The 19,806-nt window shown below is 43.9% G+C and overlaps 1 protein-coding gene across 1 annotated transcript in view; it reads left to right on the top strand.

The window, feature by feature from the left end:
• Positions 1-9,050: 9,050 nt before the first annotated feature.
• The window catches only part of LOC309558479 (serine protease 33-like), a gene marked incomplete at its 3' end in the record, with an annotated part of 81,516 nt that continues 70,760 nt past the window's right edge, over positions 9,051-19,806 (top strand). Inside the window, exons 1-2 of the mRNA XM_082261550.1 lie at positions 9,051-9,150; positions 14,496-14,694. Coding sequence (XP_082117676.1) covers positions 9,114-9,150; positions 14,496-14,694 — 236 coding nt within the window. The 5' untranslated portion in view covers positions 9,051-9,113. The remainder of the gene's footprint in view (positions 9,151-14,495; positions 14,695-19,806) is intronic.

Below are 19,806 nucleotides of genomic sequence, written 5' to 3'. Positions count from 1 at the left end.
TGTATTAAGCTGAAGCACCCAGCATCCAGCCAGCTCTAGTGCCTCCCTGCACACTGCAGGTGCCTCAAACTCTCTCACTTAATGGGAGATCATCCAGTGGGGTATCCGCATCCTCATGGCACCTGCATCTCCCTAGTCCCCATCCTACACTTAGTGGGTGCCGCTCAGGAGATCAGATCTGTGGGAGTGATTGGGAGACAAGCTGTCACATGTAAACCCAGAAGCCAGCCTTCTGTATTTACAAATGATAGTGGTGAGCAGGGAGGAGAGGGCCTGAGCCAGATGTGGTGGAACTGAGTTCCACCAAGTTCCAGCTGAAAAAAAGCCCTCTAAGGAGACAGAAAGTGCCCCCCCCCCCCATCCTCACCTCTCCTCCTGTTGTAAGATTATTAATGTTTTCGACCCCCCCTCGAGAGGTGATACTGGACATACCCGACTTACTCATGCACATGTTGAAAACATGAAAATAATAGTCAAAGCAGCAGATATCTAAGTACTACCTTACATGAGAGCCCTATAACTCCTCTTCAACATGTCTGCAATAAAATAAGGATCAGTACCTAAAAACACTCATCACCCCCTAAATCGGACACAGAATGCTCCCAAAAAGGGGTGTCCAATTAGGCGGGAAGCACGACATTTCCCACCAATGTATCAAGACTCTTTATACCCTAATTCCTTTAACAGTTTGGATTTGTCTTTGCATGTACTATATACATTATATCCATTGCGTTATTTACAACTTCTGTATCTTGACCTCATGTGAACAAAACATTAAAATGTTATACCTAAATGTTTGGAATTTGTATACTCTGAAAAGCCTTAATAAAAACATTGAAAAAAAAAGAAAAAAAATTTAAGTAAATGAATGAAGCACATTAGTCATTGTTCTTAATAATTTCCCCCCATTCTTCTACTCATTGAAGCCCACCTCCAACTTTACGAAACTTACATGGCTTTTTTTCTTGCTCTATTCAGGGTTGACTGTTAATGTCTTGGGTCTGTGTAATGATGTGCGAGCGCTATCCCAGGCAGGGGTTCCGGGAGCCCTGGCTGCATGATAAGGCATCTTCAAGTGTGACCATGACAACTTGTGGTTTAGGGTAATAGTTTTGGATACAGTGGTCCTTCACTCACTATTTCTTTTTCTTCCCATTTGCTTTCCACCTCTCCAGCATTTTTTTTTTGGTTGGGTGGGGGCAGGTAGCTAGCACTTCTGCCTGTCTTGCCTAGCCTCCACATCACCATCCTAGGAGGCTTTTAGGCTATGTAGAACACACTGCATCATTAGGAGGCCAACAGCTAGGACACAGAAGAAACAGTTAGACTCCTAATGATGGTACAAACAAGATGGTGGTATGGCAGGACCTGGCATGTGGTGGCTTTTGGCAGATTTCCGCTGGCCAGCACTGGATTCAGTGGCACATGAGTATACAGTTATAACTCAACCCAATAGAAGAGATAAGAAAGGATAAGGGGTAAAATTTGGAGTCAGCCTCCTAATGATGATACAAACAAGACGGTGGCATGGCAGGACCTGGCATGTGGTGGCTTTTGGCAGATTTTAGCTCGACAGCACTGAATTCAGTGGCAGACGAGTATACAGTTATAACTCAACCCAATAGAAGAGATAAGAAAAGATAAGGGGTAACATTTGGACTCAGCCTCCTAATGATGATACAAACAAGATGGTGGCATGACAGGACCTGGCATGTGGTGGCTTTTGGCAGATTTCAGCTGGACAGCACTGGATTCAGTGGCACATGACTATACAGTTATAACTCAACCCAATAGAACAGGTAAGAAAAGATAAGGGGTAAGATTTGGAGTCAGCCTCCTAATGATGATACAAACAAGATGGTGGCATGGCAGGACCTGGCATGTGGTGGCTTTTGCCAGATTTCAGCTGGCCAGCACTGGATTCAGTGGCAGACGAGTATACAGTTATAACTTAACCCAATAGAAGAGATAAGAAAAGATAAGGGGTAAAATTTGGAGTCAGCCTCCTAATGATGATACAAACAAGATGGTGGCATGGCAAGACCTGGCATGTGGTGGCTTTTGGCAGATTTCAGCTGGACAGCACTGGATTCAGAACAGATTCTGAAGGCTGCCAAAACATTTATTCCAATACATTGTTGTTGTTGTTCAGTTGTTTAGTCATGTCCGACTCTTCGTGACCTCATGGACCACAGCATGCCAGGCTTTTCTGTCCTCCACTGCCTCCCGGAGCTTGCTTAGCTTCATGTTCATTGTTTCGATGATGCTATCTATCCATCTTGTTTTCTGTCGTCCTCTTCTCCTTTTTACTTTCATGTTTACCAGCAGGGATGAGCTCAGGCGTGTTCGAGTTAGTAAATGCCCGATCCCTCCAGAAAGCCGACACTGCACTCCGCTAATCACAGGCAGTGAGACATTTCCCAATCCGCAGCTGCACAGATCCCAAAATGTCTCACTGCCTGTGATTAGCGGAGTGCAGTGTCGATGTCCTGGCGGGATCGGGCACGTACAAACTCGAACATGCCCGAGCCCATCTCTATTTACCAGCATCAGGGTTTTTCACCAGCCTAACTCATTATCTTTTGCAACAATTTATTGTTTAAAAACGTATGCACATCATACTCACAAACATGAGGAAATTACAAGCGAGGTAAAAAGGATAGGTCCACCAAGTTCTCCATTCAGCATGGTCTAACGGTTAAAGACAGTCCTGGAATGAAGACCTCCAAAAATAGCTGACACATTTCCAGGATGTCCCCTCTTCTTCAGAGTGGAAATTTAGAGGGGGAAGGGGGATTAGTGCTAGGAGCAGTGCTGTATTTTGGCCTAGGCCAACAAGGCCCAGGCCTAGGGTGGCACTTTGTAGGGGGGCAACAAAATAGCTGCCCCCACCTCCACCTGAGAGTCTATTGACCACTGTTTGCTAGAGCCGGCTGGCATCTAGCAACCAGTGATGTCACGGCCTTGACTCCCTGGCCCTGGCCATGATTCAAAGTGGAGGAGGATTTAACTTCCTCCTCATTCGCACCTAGTGCTCATGGGGCCCAAAGAGTCCTGCTGGTCCGGTGACAGTGGGGTGCAGGGCAACAAAGCAAGATCCACCAATCCACGGCTGACAGCAGCTGCTGCTGGTGAGCTGCAACGTCTTCACACAGCGAGCGGGCAGCCAGCCCACCCTGGAAGCTGGCTAGAACTGAGAGCCTGCGAGGGAGAAGACCTCCACTGCCACGGTGCCACCCTGTCCTAAGCAGCAGCGGGTGCAGAGCCTGCACTCCTTCTCAAACATGCTCTCTGCTCCCAGCTGGGACATCAACAGGCTGACCGAGGGCCCAAAAGACAAGGACGGGCGGGAGGTAAGTGCATCACACACACCTACACACAGACAGGGGGGAACAGGAGGGACTGCAGGCAGGGCTAGGGGGTCTCCCACCCCCCTATCTCTCTTCCGACCTATATCTCTTCCCCCCCCGCTCTCTCTCTCACCCCCCTCTCTCTCTCTGTCATCCCCCCTCTCTCACCCCCCTCTCTCTCTCATCCCCCCTCTCTCACACCCTCCCTCACCCATTCCCCTCTCTCTCTCCCACTCCCTCTCACCCACCCCGCTCTCTCTTTCTCACCCCCCTCTCATGAGATCTCAGTGGTTCTTTCTGGGACTTGTAGTCCTTCAATTTTGGAGGGCATAGCATCCGTTAAACAGGAAGGGGTGGGCAAATTTAAATAGGAGTGGTGCCTAACTTTAGTCTTGCCTAGGGCAGCACAAAACCAAAATACACCACTGGCTAGGAGAGAGGATTGGGGGGGGGGATTTGTGTTGGGAGAGGGGAATTTGGAGGGGGGAAGAGGATATATGCTCAGAGGGAAAACTTGAGGGGGTAGAGGATTTGTGCTAGGAGGGGGGATTTGGGGAGGGGGTTGATTTGGGCTGGGAGGGGGATTTATATTAAAGGAAGGGGAATTTTTGCTTGGGGAGAATTTTGTCTTGCAAAGGGAATTTATGCCTAGGGGGTGAGTGTGAAGATTAGTGCTCAAATTGTTTGGAGGGGATTTTTGCTGACACATAATTCTCATAGATTTTGAGGAGGAGGGGGCACCGTTTGCCCTCTTTGCCCTGTGCACTAGGTGACCTTGTCCCTGCACTGCGGACTACAGCAATGGCTGTATATGTATGTTGTCACCAGCACACCATGGATCCTTGTCACGCAGCCAGGTATTTAATAAAGCCGTCACATCAAACAGCAATTAGTGTTATAGTGATTAACTCATACCTGGTTATTTGTCTCACCTGCTTCAAACCAAGATGTAAGCTGTCTGTATGCCTGGGGACAATAAAATATAGAAGTACAACAACTTACACAAAGAATCCGGCCACGTGCGGATCAGCACATGGTATTTGTAACTCTGCAGTGTAACTATATTAACCACTTCAGCTTCAGAAGATTTACACCCCTTCATGACCAGGCCAATTTTATTGACACTTGCGCGGTCATGCGACGCTGTACTCAAATAAAATGTATGTCTTTTATATGCTCACAAACAGAGCTTTCTATTGGTGGTATTTGATCACCTCTGCGGCTTTTATTTTTTGCGCTATAAACAAAAAAAACAAAAAAAAAAAAAAAAAACAATATTTTTTACATTCTGCTATAAAACATTCACCAAAAAAAAAAATTAAAATCTAAATTTTTTTAACATTTTGGCCAATATGTATTCTGCTACATATTTTTGGTAAAAAAAATCAATAAGCATATTCTGATTGGTTATCGCGTCTACTAACTACGGGAAAGATTTATGTCATTTTTATTTTTTTTTTTTTTTTTTTACTAGTAATGTCGGTGATCTGCGATTTTTTGCGGGACTGCAACATTGCGGTGGACAGATTGGACCCCTGACTGACATTTTTGACACTTTTGGGGGGATCAGTGACATTACTGCAGTAATCAGTGCTAAAAAATATGCACTGTTACTGTAATAATGACACTGGCAGGGAAGGGGTTAACACTGTGGGTGACCTAGGGGCGTGTTTCTAACTGTGGGGGGCGTGGCTTGTAAAATGATCACAGAGACCTGTGTTCCTATATAGAAGGATCACAGGAGCTCTGTGATCATTCCAGAGAGAAGAACGGTCAGATGTGTTTACAACAGCTGACCGTTCTTCTCTGTCAGCGGGGAATGATCGTGGGTGTCAGGGGGCAATCGGAGCCGCCTGCCCCGTGCATTGGCTTCCCTGCTAATGTGCCCCCTAGCTGCAGGCACACCACCGACATATACCTACGTCGGTTTGGACAGGAGCGGCTGCCTGCACCAGTGCAACTGCAGCAGGCGGTCGGCAATCAGTTAATATGGGATACTTCACTCTTGGGCTCAAGACATTTTTTTTTTTTGCATTATCTTGATTGGGACAGGACCAGATTTTTAGGCCTGGGCGGGGTGGGCTTGGGGGGTTGGAGTAGCACCCCCCTTCTCCTCCTCTTGTTGCTAGGTAAATGTAGTTTTTGCCTCCTTCTGTAATCAATTGAGCAGACATTGTTTGGCCCAATCTGTCAACAGTTTCGGAGGCTGGGAGTTTGATTGCTTCCCCCTTCCTCCAGAAGATGTTTATAGCGCTTAAGGCCCCTTTCACATGGGGCGGATCTGTTTTGAAAGACTCAGCTTGCTCAGCGGGGATCGCTTCGCTGAGCAGGCGGATGACAGGTCCGTCTCCATTTGCTGTGCAGAGATGGACCTATCAGAGTCCCGCTCTCCTCTACGGGGAGATCGGATGAAGATGGACAGCATGTCCGTTTTGAAGCGATCCTATCCGATCCGACCCGCTGGACAGATGACGAAGATATCGCCATCCGTCTGCTTTCAGAGGATCTTGTCAGATTGGATGCCAGGCGGGTGTCAGGGGACACATCTCCGCTGACATCCGCCTCCCCATAGAGGTAAATGGGTGGTCTGATTGGGCCTGCATAAAAAACAGACAGACAGACCCAATTGGTCCGGATCGCGTGAAAGGGGCCTAAAGTGATACTAAAGTCTCCTTTTCTTACTTTTAAAATAACAAACATGTAATACTTTTCTGCTCTGTGAAATGGTTTTGCACAGAGCAACATGGATCCTCCTCTACTCGGGTCCCTCTTTGGCACTCCTGGCCCCTCTGTCCTGCCAAGCATCCCCACAGCAAGCAGCTTGCTATGGGGGCACCTGAGCTGAGCTCCAGCTCTGTATATCTATTCAGACACTGAGCCACGGTTCAGCCCTGCCCCCTCTCTCTCCTGATTGGATAACGGAGTTTGATTGACAGCAGCAGGAGCCAATGGCGCCCTGCTGTGTCTCAGCCAATCAGGAGGAAGGAGTCCCGGATGGCTGAGGCACTTATGCATATCGCTGAACCAAAATGGGGCTCAGGAAAGTATTAGGGGGACTGAGGGAGGCTGCTGCACACAGAAGGCTTATTATCTTAATGCATAGAATGCATTACCCACTTGCCGACCAGCTGCCGCAGTTTTACCGTGGGGTGTCCACAGGTTCCTGCGAATTGGCGGCGGCCTGCGGGAGTGATCCTTAGAGCACGCCTACTTACCAGCGGGGAAGAGCGCGGGTCAGCCTGCCGCAAATGCCGCCGGGCACCCGCTATCACTCCCCATGGAGGGAGAACGGCGGTCTGCTGTTGTAAACACAGCAGAACGTTGTTCTCTCAGAAATCAACACAGAGCTCCTGTGTTCCTCCTATTTAGGATCACAGGTCTCTGTGTTGATTCCATAAGCCCATCCCCCCAAAGTTAGAAAACACCCCCTAGGCTCACACTTAACCCTGTGTTAACCCCTTCCCTGCCAGTGTCATTAGTACAGTAACAGTGCATATTTTTAGCACTGCTTACTGTAGTAATGTCACTGGGACCCCAAAAGTGTAAAAATTGTCAGTTAGGGGTCCGATCTGTCCGCCGCAATGTCGCAGTCCCGCTAAAAATCGCAGATTGCCGCCATTACTAGTAAAATATATAAGAAAATAAAACTACATAAATCTTTCCCCTAGATTGTAGACATGATAACTTTTGTGCAAACCAATCAAAATACGCTTATTGCAATTTTTTTTACCAAAAATATGTAGCAGAATACAAATTGGCCTAAATTGATAAAAAAAAATGAATAAAAAAAATATACCCTCTCCCTAACCCCCCCCCCCCCCTTCCCTTCCTTCCCCTTGGTCTCTCATATGTTTGCTACATGCATGTTATGTTAGCTATTGTTTAAATGATGAGTCGGGTTGTAAAGGATTCCACTTGAAGCTGTGATAAAGTTTGTATGCCAATTGTTGACTAATAGATGTATACCATTCCTGTACTTTGTTATATATGCTTGTACTTTAATAAAATAAAGTTTATGGATAATAAAAAAAAAATAGATTTTTACATTTTTTTATTGGGAATATTTTATAGCAGAAAGTAAAAAATATGGCGTTTTTTTCAAAATTGTCGCTCTTTTTTTTGTTTATAGCGCAAATTCTAAAAATTGCAGAGGTGATCAAATACCACCAAAAGAAAGCTCTATTTGTGGGAAAAAAGGACATAAATTTAGTTTGGGTACAGCGTCGCACGACCGCGCAATTGTCAGTTAACCACTTTAGGATTTTGCTGTCTTACGTCCAGGCCACTTTTTGCGATTCGGCACTGTGCAAATTTAACTGACAATTGCGCGGTCATGCAACGCCGTACCTAAACAAAATTTACGTCCTTTTTTTCCCACAAACAGAGCTTTCTTTTGGTGGTATTTGATCACCTGTGTGATTTTTACTTTTTGCGCTATAAACAAAAAAATGCGACAATTTTGAAAAAAATAACAATATTTTTCACATTTTTTTATATCAAATTCCCCCCAAAAAAATGTAAAAATCAAAATTTTTTATCATTTTAGGCCAATTTGTTTTCTGCTACATATTTTTGGTAAAAAAAATTGCAATAACGTATTTTGATTGGTTTGCGCAAAAGTTATTGCGTTAACTAACTAAGGGAAAGATTTCTGTCATTTTTGGTGTTTTTTTTTTAACGAGTAATGGCGGCGATCTGCGATTTTTTTTTGCGGGACTGCGACATTGAGGCGGACAGATCGGACCCTTGACTGATATTTTTGACACTTTTGGGGGTACCGGTGACATTACTACAGTACTCAGTGCTATACATATGCACCGTTACTGCAAAATGACACTGGCAGGGAAGGGGTTCATTTTTATTGGTGATCAAGGGGTTAATGTATGCCTGGTGCTTACTAACGTGTGTGGGGGGAGGTGACTGAGTGACACAGGGACAGATCGCAGGTTCAGCGATGCTGAACCCTGCAATCTGACACTGTCTGTCACTTAGGAGATCCGCCCGCTTTGTTTACACAAGCGGGCGGATCTCCACACTCGATTCCCCGACGATCGGGGAAGAGCAGCGGTGATCACCGCCGCTCCTCCCCTGGCCCGACTCCCGCTGTGACTGAATACAGCGGGAGCGAGCCTCCGGCACCACGCGCGCGCCGCCGAGAGAGGGGAATGTCTGGTGACGTAGGTCTACGTCGTCAGACGATATCGAGCCACTTTGCCGCAGTAGAGGCACAGTGAGCAGCGGTAAAGTGGTTAAAGTCACACAGTGCCAAGTTGAAAAAAGTGGCCTGGTCATTAAGGGGGCAAATCCTTCCGGTCTTAAAGTGGTTAAGGACAGGAACTGAAAACGAAAAACTGTTTAATTTTAGCGTTTACAATTATTTGATTGGAAATTATGTCTAAAGTCTGCCAATGGCCTACAGACAAGAGGAAGAGAAGTAGGGATTTCGGAAAGAAGGCCAACGATGAGTAAAGCTTGAGTCACAGTGGAGTGACATGAAAACAAAACATGTACGATCAACCCTTTCCCTGGTTCCTGAACTTCCAGTATTGAGTCATGGAATAGTAAAAATTCTGTGTAATAGAAGGGTTAAATTGTTTTGATCTGAGTGTTAGGTTTAATAACACACAAGACAGGATATTTGTGTCAAACCATCTGTCACTTCACAATGGGATTCTATGGCTATATAAGAGAAGACTCCGGTCCCATCTTCATTTCCAGGAATTACAAAGTGCGAAATCAGAAGAAAAAGATTCTACTACGGCAATGGTGGTGCTTGCTGCGCTGATCACTATAACCACAGGTTGGTACATTATTCCTTTTATATACTTTTTTCTGAATTATATATATATGCATATTTTTTTTCCATCAAAATAGTTTATTCAAGTTTAAGAAAAAGGGGTTTACAAAAGTTGCTCTAATAAGCGCATGAAAATATAACTCAAACATTTTGAATTGTAGCAGTAACATGTTGTACAATGATAAGTCAGGTAAAAGTGTCCAAAGCATGGGACACATATAGTGACCATAGGAGCAACAATCAGAGTAGAGGTAAAGGTGCTTATATAGAGGAGTGGAGCAGCCCGACCCGCCCATGGGGTCGATCACAGTCGGGCTCTCCAAGACATCAAAACCAGCAGGGAACCAGCAGGGTGAGGGAAAAAAGGAGAAGAAAGAGAAAAAAAAAAAGTAGAAAAAGAGGGAAGAGGGTGGGCAGTGAAAGGGATTGGGGGAAAGGTCCAGAAGGAACAGAGAAAGTTATAGGAAGAAACTAAAGCGGATGGGAGGAGAGGAGAAACATGGGGGAAGACACGCCAGGTGCAAGCCCCAGCCCATCCCCCCCCCGGAGCGCCTGGGTCCACCAGCCATGTAGGTAAGTCCAACCTATGCAAGCGGGACAGTCCCTATCACTTCCGCGTACGTCAGTGGGGATTTAACCACTTTACCACCGGAGGATTTTGCTGTCTTACGTCCAGGCCACTTTTTGCGATTCGGCGCTGTGCGACTTTAACTGACAATTGCGCGGTCGTGTGACGCCGTACCCAAACTAAATTTACGTCCTTTTTTTCCCACAAACAGAGCTTTCTTTTGGTGGTATTTGATCACCTGTGCGATTTTTATTTTTTGCGCTATAAACAAAAAAATAGCGTAAATTTTGAAAAAATAACAATATTTTTCACATTTTTTTATATGAAATTCCCCCCCAAAAAAATGTAAAAATCTAAATTTCTTTAAATTTTTGGCCAATTTATTTTCTGCTACCTTTTGATTGGTTTGCGCAAAAGTTATTGCGTTTACTAACTAAGGGTAAGATTTCTGTCATTTTTGGTGTTTTTTTTTTTTAACGAGTAATGGCGGCGATCTGCGATTTTTTTTGCGGGACTGCGACATTGCGGCGGACAGATTGGACCCTTGACTGACATTTTTGACACTTTTGAGGGTACCAGTGACATTACTACAGTAATCAGTGCTATAAATATGCACTGTTACTGTAAAAATGACACTGGCAGGGAAGGGGTTAATTTTATTGGCGAGGGAGGGGTTAATGTATGCCTGGTGCTTACTGACGTGTGTGGGGGGAGGTGACTGAGTGACACAGGGGCAGATCGCATGTTCAGCTATGCTGAACCTTGCAATCTGTCACTGTTTGTCACTTAGGAGATCCGCCCGCTCTGTTTACACAAGCGGGCGGATCTCCACACTCGATTCCCCGACGATCGCCGCTGCTCCTCCCCTGGCCCGACTCCCGCTGTGACTGAATACAGCGGGAGCGAGCCTCCGACGGCGCGCGAGCGCCACCCACAAGGGGAAGAGTCCAGTGATGTAGGTCTACGTCGCTGGACGGGAACGAGCCACTGTGCCGCAGTAGAGGCACAGTGACTGGTCGTAAAGTGGTTAAAAGCAGACCAGCACAACCATGTAGCATGAAATTTGTGTATTCTATCCTGTGATGTAAGAATTAGTTCTTCCATCTCTTCCGTTTTGTTAATTCAAGAGAACCATCACGCTGGAGTGGGGACATGCGTGGATCTCCAATGTATGGGAATACACATCCTGGTGGCGTTAACCATGTGCATAGCTAAGGACTTGAGGTAGTGGCGTTTGGGCAGGGACGTATGGTGAAGTAGGTATTGGGCCGGCGTAAAGTCCAAGGTGTAGGAGGCAAGTGATCTCGTGGAACATTTTCCAGAAAGGCTGGAGGGGGCAACAGCTCCATCATATGTGCAATAGAGACCCATCCTCTTGATTGCACCTCCAGCAGAGTTTGGAGCAGCTGGGATAAAACCTGTGGAGAAGGGTAGGGGTTCTATACCATCTGCTCCGTAATTTGTATGCGTTTTCCTGGACAGAAGTGTTAAGGGAACTCTTGTGGATGCACTCATTAACGGTTTCCCATTCCTCATCAGTGAGGGAAATCTGTAAGTCGGATTCCCAAGCCTTGCGGGCCGTATCCTCGGGGTGCTGTGAATCCGCCAAGAGGATCGCGTATATGTATGAGATAGTATGAGATTGTGGTGGCCGTCTGGTGCATAAAGCCTCAAATGGGGAAAGCTCTCTAGACCAGTAGCCCATCATAGGTGAAGAGGTAAGGAAGCGTTGTATCTGTCTATATGACCAGGATGGGAAAGATCGCGTGAGAGATCTAGCAGCTAGTTGCGGCAAAGAGAGTAGCCTCCCCCTCTGTAGGAAGGAGCGCACTCTGAATTATATTATTTAGTTGTTTTGAATCATATTTTCCCCCCCAAAAAATGTTATTTATGTTTAAAAATGGTAAAGGCAAGAACTTTTTTATTTTAGAGGTTTACCAAACTCCAACCTAAAGGTTAATGACACCGTGAAGCCAGATTCATTCTAAACTAATTTATCAAACAGGTGGAAAATATTTTAGCTCTTCACATAGCTATCAACCATCCAACTTAGCTGTCATGTTTTAGTGGAGGCCTAACATTGATCAGCGGATGTTGGTTAAAGCGTAACTCCACTTTTGTTGAGAAAAGAAACATTCCCCTTTGGGTGATCTCTGTACCTTACAAGGATTATAACAACCTGTGTTGCAGATTCCTATCTTTTGTTATTCTGAAGAAATCTCTTTCTCCTTTTGCATGAATTGCTGCATAAATGCGGCGTGGCATGGAGGCGATCAGCCTGTGGCACTGCTGAGGTGTTATGGAAGTCCAGTTTGCTTTGCTTTTGGCCTTTAGCTCGTCTGCATTGTTGGGTCTGGTGTCTCAAGCGCAGTGATACCATAATCAAGAAACCAGGTATTGGTAGATTTGGCAGTGTGGGCGGTGCCAAGTCCTGCTAGAAAATAAAATCAGCATCTCCATAAAATTGGTCAGCAGAGGGAAGCATGAAGTGCTAGAGGGCCGCACTGACTTTGGACTTGATAAAACACAGTGAACCAACACCAGAAGAGGACATGGCACCCCAAATCATCACTGACTGTGGAAACTTCACACTGGACCTCATGCAACTTGGATTCTGTGCCTCTCCACTCTTCCTCCAGACTCTGGGACCTTGAATTCCAAAATGAAATGCAAAATTTTCCAGTCTGTGATGATTTGGGGGAGCCATGTCATCTGCTGATGTTGGACCAGTATGTGTGAATGGGGCCTTATTTACCTCAGTGCATCAAAGAATGGACAATATACCATTCTATGGACAATATACCATATATGTATTGCACAAATGTGAACTAACACTATTTAGAACAAAAGCTAACTTTCGTGTTTCCATTGATGTTCATTAAAAAGGAATGGGTCCTCAAGGTTACCCATGAATGTTTGATCTGATTATTTAGTTTCACACCTATATACCTCCATTGCCATGTGTTCTGTAATTGCTTTTGGATAGGTGCACTGTAATTAGTTACCGACCGATATCGGGTTTTCGTTGCCGATACCGATATTTTTGCCATTGCATATCGGTTTTGGCTGATATGGGCCGATATTTTTGTACATTTAAAAAAATATATTTTTATTTTTTATCACTTGACAGGTACTCTTGTGGAGGAATCTGGGGGTCTAAAAGACCCCAAACCCCTCCTCTGCACTTAAAAGCATTCAAAACGCCAAGTTTGGCTGTTTTGTGTGCTGTAATTTTTTTGAATCTGGCACCAAGTACCCGGAAGTGATGTCATGACATCCCTTCATTGCTTATATATTTAATTTGTACATATGAGAGTGGCATATTCAATAACATTTGTAAATGGAATTATGCTATGTGACATAATTTTACCCTCAAATTAGCAATATTTGGAATATCGGCAATATCAGCCAGTTCCTGGGCCGATACAGATTTATCGGCAAAAGTCAATATCGGCCCTCGATATATTGGCCTTGCCGATAATCGGTCGATCCCTAACTGTGATTGCTGCCATTCCAATGGAAAGCCTATATAACATGCATTTTTTTTTTAGTGGGGGGGGTGGGGGGTGGGGACAATGTATGTCAAGGCAACCACATGCACCATAAATGTATCAATATATAAAATATATATATATAAAAGATATATAATTTATGAACTTGATAAAAAGCTGCTGCACATATAGATTCTGAATAAATCCAAACTTGCATATATAGGAGAAAATTGTAGCGCTATAAATTAAGAAAGTCCACAAAAATTTAAAAATAGTCCTTGTAGTATCCACATAGATAGTGACTCCACGTGACATTGAAATCCCCCAGTAATCTTGCGGAAAACCAGGTGAGACAAAACCACCACCACCAGAGATCTATTATACTCTTACCAGATCAAAAGATCTTTTAAACCTTATAAAACAAAGGGTATCGATCCATGGGTAGCCGTTCTTCACTCAAAAGATATCCATCATCAAGATCAGCATTTCTCCATAAGTTGTAACTCCACTTTAAGCAGTGTACTCAAGAGAAACAAAGGGAGCCTCTCATAGTGCAGTATGTCAAAACATTGGGCTATTTATTAAACAAAGTTGAGATGCACTTACATTCTAGCAGAGTGGCAACAGCATTGGAAAGCCACCGTGGGTTGTGGAATGTTTCAAACCAAAAGTATGGCGGCCACCGTCCTTCACTGCGCATGCGTCCAAGCTCCACCAATGAGGTCCACCCGACGTACGTTTCGTCATACACAATGACGTCGTCAGGGGCGTGGCCTCATGGTGGAAGGGCGCACCTTAAATATAGACTGGACGGGGCGATTGGTCAGCGGGACGGAGCAGGAAATTAACCACATGTGCAAGCACAATTAAAACCAATAGCAAACCTCTGCACATGCCTTACTGGGAATTCAATGCATAGGTGTGAATGGGTTCTCTTTAGACTGAGCTTTGATGTACTCTTTGGCAAAATATGGGTTGTATGCTTTGAGAGGTGATACTGTATACATCCTCAGACTTTTAATGGAAACCTACTAAAGGAAACAAGGCAAATCCTGTTGGGTTACTAAACAAATAAATCAAGCACTTTCACCGAAGGAGATCAGGACTAGAATGAGGTTTTAAAACAGGAAGAATTTTAGTAAATACATTTAAAGAAAAGAGGAAACTGGTCATCTGGATTGTCATCTATTTCAATGAATGCTATTAAAAAACTGCAGATTTAAAATTTTCTTTGCGGAAACTGGTATGAAAAGCTAGCCATTCTGCTTTGTTTCCCTACTTTCATACAGCATTGTCCAGTTTCGGGTCTACAGCAGACAGTTCAGTGTGTGGCTTCCCAGGGTTCTCAAGTCGAATTGTTGGTGGCACAGATTCTGTGACTCGTGAGTGGCCATGGCAGGTCAATGTCTACTTTAAAGGTCAACAGAACTGTGGAGGTTCCCTGATCTCCTCCCAGTGGGTGCTGACTGCAGCCCACTGCTTTAGTGTGTGAGTACATTGTATTTTCTTTCCTATTTTTATACTGTGCATTTGTACATTTATGTACAGCTATAATTGCAAATATATATATATATTTTTTTAACAAGGGTTAAAGATGTACTGTCAGTTTCACCTAGACTGCACTCAACAAGTCTTTCCTTCTTTGTGCCCATACCGAATAACTCTCCCTTGCTCTTATCCATCCCTCTATGTCTTTCTCTCCTTTTAGCTCTCTTTTCATTCCTCTTCTCTAACTCTCTCTCACCTCTGATTTTTCATTTCCATAATATTTTGATAAGGATATTCAAAGTAGGAATACAGAGACAAGAAGAACATAGAAAATCAGAAGTTACATGGGCCCAACGGCCTAAAGATATGCATGCATACCATACCTATAACAGTGGTTTATCGTTTAACCCAGATGTAGTGACAGAAAGTTGTATAATAACACTATAATGAGCTAAAAGATATATAGGGGAGTAGCAAAGGTTATATGGTGAGTATGTACGTTGTATCTCTGAGGCCGGGAGGGTCCTATTTTTAGAGAAGTCAAGTCCATGTTGGTGTTGACTATGTTGTGGCTTAAGCTGCTTTCTTGAGACAAGAGAGATTAGTTAGGGAAATCTCTGGAGGGTAATGGATGAGAGTAGTCTTCAGTATGGCGAACGACATAGGTTGGTATTTACATACGTCTAAGGGGGTTTCCATGGTTGACAGACCTATTAAGGGGGTTTCAAACAACAAAAGGAATGACCGCACTTCCGATAAATTTCAAAAAAGGAGTGTCTTTATTCCACATCAATCGAATTGGCAAGTACAGATACACACTGTGAGTGCAGGACAATCGGTGGACGCGTTTTATTAAGGGGGTTTCCATGGTTGACAGAGGGGGTAAGTCCCTCCTACCTGACCCTGATTTATGGCCTATCCAACCTCGACTTTCCCCGGATCTTTATGTAGGATAAGTCGGTGTGGGGTCACCCATTTTGTCAGTTCTCATAAACCATTCTTTGGTTAAGGGAGCACGGGTTTTGCCCCACGAGACTGGGGCCACCTCTTATTTTTCATCTCTCCTCTTGTAGTTTATCTTCCCTTTTTCCTTTACCTTTGGCCTTTCCATCTATTCCCTTATAGTGTCTCTTCTTTCCACTTCTCCCTCTGTAGTTTATCTTCTCCCCTTCTCCTGTCCTTCCATCTCTCCTCTTGTAGTTTCTTTTCTTTCCTTCTTTCGTTATTTAATTTCTTCGTTTTTAGGCTGTCTTCTTTTCTTCTCTCACCTTTGGTCTTTCCATTTATTCACTTTTGTTGTTTATTTTCTCTCTCCCACCTTTGTGTTTTTATCTCTTCACTTGTAGCGTTTCTTCCCTCTTTCTCTCATCTATGGCCTCTCCATCTATCCCTTTGTAGTGTCTTATCTTTCCTTTTCTTGTCTTTCCATCTCTCCGATTGTAGGTTGTCTTCTGTCATTCTCTCACCTGTGGTATTCCATCTGTTCCCTTTTTTTGTTTCCTTTCTCCCTAACTTTTGTATTTTCATCTCTCCCTTTGCAGAGTCTCTTCTTTTGCCTCAGTGGCTGCATAGAGGAGGGGGCGCACTGGAAGTTCAAGCTGCTACCCCCTCTCTGCCGCTCACCGCAGTCACTCCTGTCCTGTATATTTACAGTGCTCAGCTTAAATGAGCACACCACATTTGAAAAGTAGGATTTTAATCAATACCTCAATGAACACAAGAACAATTTCCAACATTTCGACAATAATGAACATAACAGAACATTTGTTTAGCTCATTGCATGAAAGTAAAATTATTAATATAACTTAGATTACAAAATCTTCAGTTCTACTCAAATTAGTTGATGAAAAAACGAATACACCCCACAACAAAAACAACTCTATCTAGTATTTTGTATGACAGCCATGATTTGTAAGGACAGCACCAAGTCTTCTAGGCATGGAATGAACAAGTTGGTGACATATTGCAATATCTATCTTTTCCATTTTTCAAGAATGAACTCTTAGAGCCTGGATACTGGATGGAGAGTCTTCAGAATTCCCCATAGGTGTTCCATGATAGGGTTCAGATAAGGAGACATTCTTGCCCACTGAATCACGTTCTCCCTATTCTTCAGAAATGCGACAGTGGCCTTAGATGTGTGTTTTGGATCATTGTCATGTTGGAAAAGTGCACGACAACCAAGGGCACGGAGTGATGATAGCATCTTCTCTTTCAACATAGAGCAGTACATATGTGAATTCATGATATGATCAATGAAACGCAGCTCCCCGACACCAGCAACACTCCTGCAGCCCCACAGAAGGACACTGCCACCACCATGTTTCACTGTCGGCACCATGCATTTTTCTTTGTACTCCTCACCTTTGCGACACCATGCAGTTTTGAAGCCATCGGCTCCAAAAACATTTACCTTGGTCTCATCACTCTTGAGTACAGAGTCCCAGTAGTCTTCTTCTTTTTCACCATGGGTCCTGGCAAATTCTAGGTGGAATTTTTTGTGCATGAGTTTTAGGAGAGGCTTCCTTCGTAGACGACCATGCTTGTCATTCCTCTTCAGTGTACGCCGTATTGTGTAACGGGAAACAATCACCCCAATTTGGATTTCTACTTCTTTATCTAACTGCAGTGAACTTGCATGGCGATTTCCTTCAACCCTTCTCATCAGAAGATGCTGTTGTCGAGTTGTTAACTTCTGTGGACGGCCTGGACGTCCCAGTGGGATGGTTGCAATTCCATCTTTGTAAAATTTTTGTATCACTTTTGCTACAGTATTCTGGCTGATAAGTAAAGTTTTGCTGATATTCTTGTAGCCTTCACTGGCTTTCTTGTGTAAAGATTTTCTTTTCCAGGCCTTGTGACATTTCTCTTCCATGTGGTGCCATTGCTGACAGCATGAAATGGGAAGGGGTTTTCTTTGTTAAGTATCGCACTTTTTTTAATCAACTGTCTGCTAGACACCTATTTAATGAATATCTTGTAGTTGAATTTCTGTTATTTAGGATTTTGCTCCTGAGACTTTCATTGGGGTGTATTCATTCTGTAACATGTTCTTGAATTAATTTGTTAGGAAAAATACTTTTTTGTGTGTACAAATTAACAAATCTTGGTTGCAATCAATGGCCCGCGTGTGTGGGAGTTTTTGGTAGTATAGAGTACCAAATAAAATGTTGATTTTAAAAGGAAAGAAAAGGTTTACTAACAAATCTGTTGGGGTGTACTCATCTATGCTGAGCACTGTATATATCCTACTCCACAGACTTTACTGTCTAACCTCTACCCCTGTATATGGGGGAAGGACTTTTTACTGAGTATACTGGGAAGTCCTCTAGGCAGACATGAACATAACTGGGTTGCTCCAGCAATTTTGAAGGTGGTTTAGTCTACAGAGGCTTTTCTGCTTTACTTCTTGCTTTTATCACTGCACCCTTTATATCACTGTTAGAAACTAAGCTGAACTAAGAGGTTGGTGGAAACCGGTAAAATTCTTGGGGGGGGGGGGATTTAGGTCCATGGACATACTGTATGTAGTATAGGACTCTGTATAGTGTTAGGTGGTCATTGCATTATTTTGCTCTTTGACTGTGTTGCTTTATTCTTGTTCAAGCTGTTTAACATTAATAGAAACACAGCTTCAGTCGATTTGGTGTTGTCTACTCATTGTCCGGGGGTTTGTCAGAGTGGTTTAAGTGGTAACATTGCTAGTCCTCTGCTCCAGATTATACTCTATGCCAGTGGTCCTCAACTCCGGTCCTCAGGGCCCACTAACAGGCCAGATTTTAAGTATTACCTTTGGGAGATGCAGACTAGAGTACTGCAATCACTAAGCAGCAAATGATATCACCTGGGATGTATTTCAGTTATCTTGCAAACCTGGCCTGTTGGTGGGTCCTGTAGGCCAAGGTTGAGGACCACTGCTCTATACCACTTAAGGTGAACACAGGCACCCCAGATGTTTTGAAACTACATTTCCCATGATTCTCATGCACTCTCCAGTGTAGTTGAGCATCATGGGAAATGTAGTTCCAAAACATCTTGGGTGCCAAGGTTCACCATCACTGCTCTATGCTGTATTTTTTTATTATGGAAAATGTAATAGGAGGGGCTAGAACACATAGCTCTAATATATATACACAATTTAATCTCACCTGAGACAGACAGCCAGTGCTCTCTCAGCCTGGGAACACAGACAACGTTTGTCTATGAGAGCAGAAGGTCAGTAAAACTACCTGTGTGTGTCTTTGGAAGCTGACAAGCTGTAGGCTTGCTCAGTCTGTGTTAGTTAGGGACCGCATTGTGTGTAGTAAGCGCCGGGACAAGGCTAGGCTTTTGTTTATTATTATTATTCCTGCTTGTTTTCCTTAAAGCACTGAACAGCACCTGTTTATAAACTTGTATATAGCACCAATAAACACCGCGCTGTTTGCCACTACCTCAGTGGATTTGGTATCTGTGCCTGAAAGACAGCTCATCCCAGGGAGCTTTGCACCTGCTACCTGTTCCCCAGCTTACAATATATATATATATGTATATTCATTGGTAGACCATACACGAGACAGGAAAATCCAGTAACAGCTCAAGCAGGTTTATCCTGCACTTTGAGCAAGGCTGTAAGCAAACCCAGTTCAATGCAGGAGGGCTATATACAGCATGTCAAAAGAATAAAACAACATCAACAACAAAACATCTGCTCATCCCAGCCAATAACAAAACCCGCCCATTTCATGACTAATAGAGTTTCCAAAAACAAACAGCACATGTACTCTTTAATGTTGATGAGAGAGAGAGAGACCTGAGCATCAGTCTACTCACATACATAAAATAGAAAGAGCCTTGAGCATCTGTTAGTTCACAAATCAAATTGAGATAGAGAACCCTAAGCATCAGTCAGCACGCAGGTATAAAGGAGAGAGAAAGCATCAGCCAGCTCATTTAAAAAAAGTCCTGTTGTCTGTCAGACTAACAATGTGGTCATATGTGGACCTAGGGATGGAGACTTTATCTCTCCCAAAAGCTCTAAAAGCCTCTTGGTTTCAGGACCCAGGCGTAACATCCAAACAGGGAAGACAACAAAGTCTGTTTCCTTCATATCAGATATAAATCATGGAGCCC

This window comes from Pelophylax lessonae, assembly GCF_965119305.1.
Source record: "Pelophylax lessonae genome assembly, chromosome: 6".
NCBI classification, from domain to species: Eukaryota; Metazoa; Chordata; class Amphibia; order Anura; family Ranidae; genus Pelophylax; species Pelophylax lessonae.
This window is presented reverse-complemented; position numbering and strand designations above follow the sequence as displayed.